The sequence below is a fragment of the Phaethon lepturus genome, unplaced genomic scaffold (assembly GCF_000687285.1).
Source record: "Phaethon lepturus isolate BGI_N335 unplaced genomic scaffold, ASM68728v1 scaffold30697, whole genome shotgun sequence".
In the NCBI taxonomy this organism is placed as follows: domain Eukaryota; kingdom Metazoa; phylum Chordata; class Aves; order Phaethontiformes; family Phaethontidae; genus Phaethon; species Phaethon lepturus.
The window spans coordinates 1,867-9,542 of record NW_010553013.1 but is presented as its reverse complement, the minus strand read 5'-3'; the positions used below and the strand labels follow the sequence as shown (position 1 = coordinate 9,542).

General features: G+C 58.9%; 1 protein-coding gene across 1 annotated transcript in view; it reads right to left on the bottom strand.

Annotated features, from left to right (window-relative positions):
- Positions 1 to 7,676, bottom strand: part of LOC104624125 (plasma membrane calcium-transporting ATPase 4-like) — a gene marked incomplete at its 5' end in the record, with an annotated part of 9,425 nt that overhangs the window by 374 nt on the left and 1,375 nt on the right. The window contains 12 exons of the mRNA XM_010291410.1: positions 255 to 362; positions 742 to 953; positions 1,413 to 1,626; positions 1,736 to 1,927; positions 3,532 to 3,638; positions 3,781 to 3,868; positions 4,148 to 4,327; positions 5,478 to 5,712; positions 6,003 to 6,244; positions 6,364 to 6,606; positions 6,706 to 6,920; positions 7,045 to 7,206. Coding sequence (XP_010289712.1) covers positions 255 to 362; positions 742 to 953; positions 1,413 to 1,626; positions 1,736 to 1,927; positions 3,532 to 3,638; positions 3,781 to 3,868; positions 4,148 to 4,327; positions 5,478 to 5,712; positions 6,003 to 6,244; positions 6,364 to 6,606; positions 6,706 to 6,920; positions 7,045 to 7,206 — 2,198 coding nt within the window. The remainder of the gene's footprint in view (positions 1 to 254; positions 363 to 741; positions 954 to 1,412; positions 1,627 to 1,735; positions 1,928 to 3,531; positions 3,639 to 3,780; positions 3,869 to 4,147; positions 4,328 to 5,477; positions 5,713 to 6,002; positions 6,245 to 6,363; positions 6,607 to 6,705; positions 6,921 to 7,044; positions 7,207 to 7,676) is intronic.

Sequence of the window (7,676 nt, the reverse complement as noted above, 5' to 3'; positions counted from 1 at the left end):
CGGGGACTCAGCCGAGAGATGCCACCAGTGAATATGCCCCAGTGTAAGCGGGGTGGGAACGAGGAGTAGATTAGCAACCTCCTCTCCTCACTGCTGGCATGGTGCTGGGATGGAGCATCACCCTCTTCCAAAGCTGCCTTGAATACATGCTGGGGAGAACAAGGCAGTGAGCCAGTGGGAAGGGAGAGGCAGGCTGGGCTGCGAGTACGCCGTGGCATGGAGGCACATGGTGTGTTTTTCAGACTGGCTCTTACCTGGCCCCAGAGGAGCTCTCCCACTCCGATAAAAATACACCAGAACCACTGGCTCAGGGTGAGCCCGGAGCAGCTGAACGGCTTCCCACCAAACTCCACAATGATGATCTACAGCACAGGAGAGAACAAGTCACACACTGGGGAGCTCCAAGGGCTGCATGGTATGGCCACGGGATGAAAAAAGTCCCCCAGGGCCACACATCTTTCCGCCCCCACTCCCAGGATCACGAGAGGAGCAAGGACCTCACATCTAGGCTAGGAACTTTACAGGACACCAGAGGCACGCTGGCTGGCCAGCCCTGGCATCTCCCAACACACTCTAGACCCCAATATTCAGGTTTTGTGTCACCAAGAAGCTGCCAGAGAAGAATAAGGGGACAGGACAGAGCTGTGGGCAGTGACTGCAGCAGACACAGGTCCTGCCTGTGTCATGGTCCCCTCCTCCCAGCCCCACCATTTTATTCTGGCGCTCTTCCCGCAGCTTCACCTGAGCTGCAAATGTCCCCAGCACCACTGTGCAGAAGATGGGGTTGCGGTAGATGGACTCGAAGACGTTCCTCTCCCCGTGGATCTTGCGCGCGTTGATCTCATTGAACAACTGCATCATGACAAAGGTGTTGAAGACGATGGTGTAGTGCTCGGTGGGTGGCGAGTGGAGTGGCGCGTTTCGGCCACTGTCGATGTCAAAAAACTTCTCCCCTAAGCAGACAAAGGGTTTTGGGGAGGGGATGGGGAAGGGCAGGGAAGAGAGGAGAAGATGAGATCCTGCTTCTTTCTTCCGCTCTGCACTGGTGGAGGTAGAATTAGGATCCCAGGCTCTTGCTGAAGATCCCCTGACCCAGCTGGAGTCCCCCACGCTAGCACCACTGAACCTTCATTTCCTTAAAAATATTGAAAACTGCTGCCCTGGCTGAACTTGTCTCTGCACTCAGCAAGGTCCTGACCCACATACATCCTCAATGTAAACCCTCTCCCTTAACACCCCTCTGCTTCCCATCCATTATTCAATAAGCTTTGTCCTGGCCAACGCAGGGTCACGGAGTGACAGCTGAGAACAAGGGTCCCCAACACTGGTGAGGAAGGGCGGCTCAGAAGGCAGTGCTGGGACTCTGCCCCTTTCCTTTACCCCCTGCCGTTTCTTGGGGCCTCACAGCTCACCTGCAAAAAGCAGCGTGAAAATGATAGTTAGCTGGTACACCGCGTGCCCCAGGATGTTCTTCATCATGGTGCGGGAGATGAGCGGCTTGTTGCGGCCGTATGGCTTGCGCAGCAGCAGGGACTCAGACGGGGGCTCCGTGGCCAGGGCTAAGGAGGCGAAGGTGTCCATGATCAGGTTCACCCACAGCATCTGGACAGCCTTCAGGGGAGAGTCCTGCAGAGAGAGGGGGGAGAACACGTCACGCCACCAAAACCGCCCCCTCTTCACTCCCCATTTCGCAGGAGCCTCCCCTCTCCTCCTGCCAAGCCCAGCGGCCCCATACCTGCGTGATGCAGGCGCCTGTGAAGGCCACGATGACGGCCACGATGTTCACCGTCAGCTGGAACTGCAGGAACTTGGAGATGCTGTCGTAGACGTTGCGGCCCCACATCACCGCCTTGACGATGCTGGTGAAGTTGTCATCCGTCAGGATGATGTCCGAAGCCTCCTTCGCCACGTCCGTGCCTGCGATGCCCTTGAGGACCGGGGAGAAAGCGATGGGGTGAGCCACGGAGCAAGCTCCATGCTCGCCATCCACCCGGCTCTGCTTCTTCCCAGAAACAGCCCCGAGAGAAAAATCCACCGGAGCCAGAGGAGCCAGTGCCAGTCCTGCGTTTGACAGCACGTCCTCCCGCGGCTGCGCCAACGCACCCGAGAGAGTGGAGGCTCCAAAGCAGTGAAGCCTTCAAGGATGGACGCCAGCTCGGCTCCAGAGCGGGGCTCTGAGTCAGCGCAGCGTTACGGCCTGTCGCCGCGAGTGTCCCGGACAGGGGCCACAGCGCAGCAGAGCTGGAAAATAGCTTGTAAGTGTAGCTTTCTCCTTACGGCAGCGAACACGGGGATCCCTGGCTGGGCATCTCTGCTGCGAGCGAGGGTTGGGACCCCCAAATGAGAGAGGGCTCAGCAGCCCAAAGCCCCAGTACCTTCCCGTACCCAGTACCCCAGCAAGCAGGGCTGCCCACAGCCTCCCAAAAGGCACCTGCAGCATCTCAGAAGGAGACAGTTTGCTCTGCGGGAGCTGGGCTCGCTGCGTTTCTCACCGCCGGCACACAGAGGCGCTCGCTTTGCAGTAATTCAGTGCACCGAAGCGATGCCCGTAACAAGCTGGTTCCCTGGTGCTTTCCAGGAGAAGTTCTCTTGAGATTTGCAAGACCCGTCTCAGACGGGAACTCCCCGGCTGTGGCAGGGCATGAGCGTCGGCGTCAGTGGACAGATCTATCCCCGGGGCCGCTGGATTCCCACTCTCTGGAGATCCAAGGGCAGCGCGGCCCCGGTGCCTGGCCCCCAGCAAAGCCCAGCGCCCGGCCAGGGTCTGATCCGGCACATGGGGGCAGAGCCCCACCGTACGGTCCCTGAGAGAAGACAGGCTACCTCCTGCCCGTCATCCTAAAGGCTCCAGAATTGCACTTGGATATTTAACATCAATTAAATACTCTCATTTGCTCAAAGCTCCCTACATGGGCCCACATAAGGCTCCACTCAGCAGCTGGCTCCTGCTCACGTACCTAAACTTAAACAATTCACAGGAAACCTGTTAAAACAGACAGATTTTCTTGCTTCTTTTGGCAACAAACCAGGAGGTAAGCGTTCTTCTCCACAAAGAAGCTCCCCAAGTCAGTGCCAGCATCGTGCTCATAGCCCGGGCTGCCCATTACGAGCCTGGGTGAAGAACTGCGGGATAAACCAAGTCACGCCCAGTTACTGGGTTCCCACGGCTCTCCCGGACCCCACAGCTCAGAAACCAGGCACGGGCAGGTCGCTGCTCTGGGTGCTCTGCGAGCACCGTGTCACCTTCAGCTTGACACAGTCCCTCCAGACGGGTCAGAGGAGCCCAGCCCTAAGCCAGGCTACCAGAGGATTCCCATCAATCTTTTGCTAACAGTCCTATAAAGTTCATGAGAATTAAATCGAACCTCCAAAGAAGATTTCTTTTGTCTTTTTAAGCCATCCTCCAGATGTGGAGGAGAGTTTCACCAGTCCAGAATTAATTTAAGTGTTGAGAATAATCAAGTGTGCAATTAGTTTCTCACCCCAGAGAGCAAAGGCCACCCCTGGGGAAAACCCACTGCCCTTCCATACCATGGCAAACCCAACGTCGGCTTTCTTCAAAGCTGGGCCATCGTTGGTCCCATCCCCGGTCACGGCCACCACCTGCCTCTGATCACCAACGGTGCTGTCAATAATTCCTGAAAAGGGGACAAGCAGTTCAGAGAAAATAAGCTCTGAGGGCAGGCTCCCAGCACAAGTTAGGCTGAAAAAGTGCCTGGGCAGAGCAGAATGAGACACTTCGGTGAGAGGCAGCCGTTGGGGGAGCTGGCAGGCGCTCACCTTTCACCAGCGTGTGCTTATCTGTCGGGGAGGAGCGGGCCAGCACGCGCAGCTTGGGCCAGATCTTATCCAGCTGCTCCTGTTCCACCTGCAGGACAGGGCACACGTGAGAAAGGGCAGGGATCCCCTCCCCGAAACCTTCTGCCCCACCGGAAAGCAAATCCCAACCAGGACAGTGCCTTCACCTCCAAGCACCCTGACACCCCCGGGGCTGCGCTGGCTGAGGATCCCAGCAAGCGGAGGCAGCAGCTGCATTGACCCAAGGAGAGGAGGAAAGCCCAGCGGGATTCAGCGCCTTCCGCTGCTGGGGCTGTCGGAGAGGCCACCCGCACCCGCTGTGGGGCAGGACCCAGGGCTGATCTCCTACCTCTCCCTTCTCGTTGCGGATGAGCCGGTTGAACTCCTTCCCCTCCAGGCACAAGAAGTCCTCCCCGGGCAGCAGGATGCCACACTTGGTGGCGATGGCGCGGGCGGTGTTGATGTTGTCCCCCGTCACCATCCGGACGGTGATTCCCGCACGCTGGCACTTCAGGATGGCGTCCGGCACCTGGGGGACAAGGACAGAGTTGGAGCAGACGGGCAGGGCAGGGTGCTCAGGTTTGGCAGCGGGTATCCCGGGAGCCAGGCGGCTCCTCTCCCACCCTCCCCTAAAGGGGTCTGGAATGGGCCCCGGTGGGGTCAGAAACCTGCATCCATCCATCAGCTCACACTGGGGATGAGATGCTGAACAAAAACTGCTCCCCAAGAACCAGCTCAGCCGTTTGTCCCTGGGTCCGGGGGGAGCCACCAGGGACCGGAGGCGACGCCTGCCCCTGTGGTGCGGGAGCATCCAGCCGCGGCAGCGAGCAGCCTCCCGCCCTCGCCACGCATCCAGCCAGACTCGCGTGCGTGTCCGGAGCAGCTCCTCCAGCACAGACAGCGCGAGATCTTCCAGCCCGTGTCCCAAGGGGAAGGTAACCTCACCGCCTCCGCCCCGGCACGCCGCGGCGCCAAGGCACAGCCCGGTGATCCATCACAACGGGGGCATTTCATCTGACCCCCCCGCACCGCTCCAGCGGCACGCTGCTGCACTAATGGCTTTATCTATTACGGAGCGGTGGGGGAAAGAGGATATTAGTGAGAAATTATCAAATTGAATCAACAGCCTCCAGAGCCGGTGCAGACGGGGCATCTGTAATGCAATTCCCAGACCCAGATACTTGAACATCTAATCAGGAAAGATGCAAGCAAGGCAGGAGTGCAGGGGCAAGCTCCAAAATGTAATCAAGAGGCAGGTATGGGAGGGCTTATTGCATTAGCCCAGCTGCCTGCCCGTCATCCCTGCGGCAGAGGCAGAGGGGGGCAGCAAGCTGTGAGGAAGGAACCAGCTACACCAGCCCTGTCCCTCTCCCACACCCCTCTGTCACCCCTGCGTGGTGTCTCCATGCACCTTTCAGCTGCATGTGGAACCAGTCTGGCTTGTGCACAGACCCCTGGGAGCACCCGGGGGGAACGTTTGGGTGGAAATGGCCTGCCACCAGGTCCTCCTGTCCAGGTATGGGAGACAAATGCCAGCAGCAGGAAAGCCCACACTACACATGGTTAGTGTGGGGCACTTTCATAAGGGGCTCATGGTCCTGAGCAGCAGGGAAAGGGGCTCCTGGCCCAGGAACGGGGCTGGGGTGGAGGACAGCCCGGGCAGAGCTGGGCTTCAGTACCTCTGGCCGCACAGGGTCCTCTATCCCAACCACAGCAATACAGGTCAGGTCAGACAGGATCTCGTTCTCGCTGTCCCAGTCCGGCTCGGCGTCAGCAGGGAAGTCACGGAAGGCCAGGCAGATGGTCCGCAGCCCATGGCAAGCCATGGGCTCTATCACCTTCTTCACCATCTCATCCCGGTCCTTCACTTTGAACATGCGGGGGTCACCGTTCTTGTCCAGGATCCTGGTGCACCTAACGCAGGACCGGGATGGAGGGTGAGGGAGACCGGCGGTGGCACGCACTGCCGGCTCAGCAATCTGCTGCCCTTGTCACCCGGGTTCCCCACCTCCAAAATGGGGGCATCCCCCTTACCCACAGAGTTAAACACTTTGCTTCGCAGCACCTCTCAGTAGTCACCTCCCCACTCAACAGCAGCTGGGCACCCTTTGCCCCACAGCCCCCCAAAACAGCTCCATGGTGCACTGAGAGCCTAAAGCCCGTGGGACGGCGAGAGGACTAGCGTAGCGAGGGAGGACGGTTACTTGCGGAGGATGATCTCGGAGGCTCCCTTGCTGTACATGCGGAAGCCGCCGTTGCCGTTCTTCAGCACCGTGCTCATGGACTTGCGCACCGAGTTGAAGGTGTAGACCTTGTAAAGCTTCTCTTCGGGCACCTCGTTCCGCACAGCCTGGTAATCCTGCTTCAGGTCCAGCACGAAACCCAGCAGGGCGCACTCGGTCTTGTTCCCCACTTGCCGGGGCAGCCCCCCTTCCTTCTCAGGTGGCTGGAGTGGAAAAAGGAAAGGAAAAGCAATGCCAAACCTGGGTACGGAAGGTTGGGAGCTGCAGGGATGGCCAACGGTGAGAAGGCCAGAGGGCACGAGGTTGTGGTTCTCCAACTCACCAGGATCTTGGATGTGTAGGCGGAGTTGATGGCGACACCATTAACTATGAGGTCCAGGATCTTGGGCAGGATGGCTTCAGGGTCGGGGATCTGCCGGTAGTGGGTGTCCCCCACGTAGGCCTGCACCACGGTCATGCGGTTCATGGTGAGCGTGCCAGTCTTGTCCGAGCAGATGGCGGTGGCGTTGCCCATGGTCTCGCATGCATCCAAGTGTCTCACGAGGTTGTTGTCCTTCATCATTTTCTGCAACAGGAACCACGACCAAGTTAGATGGCAAGTTAGGGCCAAAAGCCTGAATTTCCCCATCACGCCCCGAGCAACCCCGCTGCATCGTGGTCTCACCTTCACGGAGTAGGCCAGGGAGATGGTGACTGCCAGCGGGAGCCCTTCAGGCACAGCCACCACCAACACAGTGACACCGATGATGAAGAACTTGACGAAGTACTGGATGTAAATGGGGGTGCACTCCGCCAGCCAGGGCCGCCCCTGCACCCCAAACGTGTCGATCACAAAGTACAGCACCAAGATGATGACCGTAATGGCTGACATGATCAGCCCTGGGGGAAGAAGAGCCGGAGCGGCAGGTGAGGCGACACAGAGGAAGGGGACAGCCCCTTCGCCCCGTGACACTTCCAGAAAGAGCTCTGGGGTGACAGCTCGTGTCGGGCCACTGCCACTCACCCGCCTTCCCGATCTGGACTGCCAGGCGCGTGAGCTTCCCTTGCAGCACGGACTTCTCCTTCTTGGGTACCTTCACCTTCTTCTTCTCCTTCTCCTCATTTTCCACCCCTTCCTGGCTTTTCAGGGGCTGGATCTCTAAGGCCACACCATCCTGAGTTTTAGCTACAGCCCAGGGCAAAATAAGACACCACGTGTGAATAGGAGAGAGACCAGGAAAACCTGTAGGACACCACTGAGAAAGATGGTGGTGGGAGAGAGAGAGAAAACCCAGAACAAGAACCATCCCCAACAACACACGCATCTGAGCACATGGAAACCTCGTGTCCCGGGGCCCTGCCACTTCTCTGTGGGGCAGTTTTCTGCTGCCTATCCCAGCCCCACAGATAAAGGGTCCTCAGAGCTGCCGCTGCCGATGTGACCCCTCCACCGGTCACACCTCTAACACAGCGCAGCAAGAAACCCTCTGGCCACGCTTTGGGGTGGAGGCAGGTGTCTTCTAGCCTTCTTCTAGTCTCTTCAGGGCTGCTTTACACCCTGCAGCAGACGGGGAGCACTTTGGGCTGGCCCCAGAGAGGCTCCGGTCCCCCCCGTCCCCTGATGAGCATCCCTGCTCCGTGCCCCGCACCCACGCG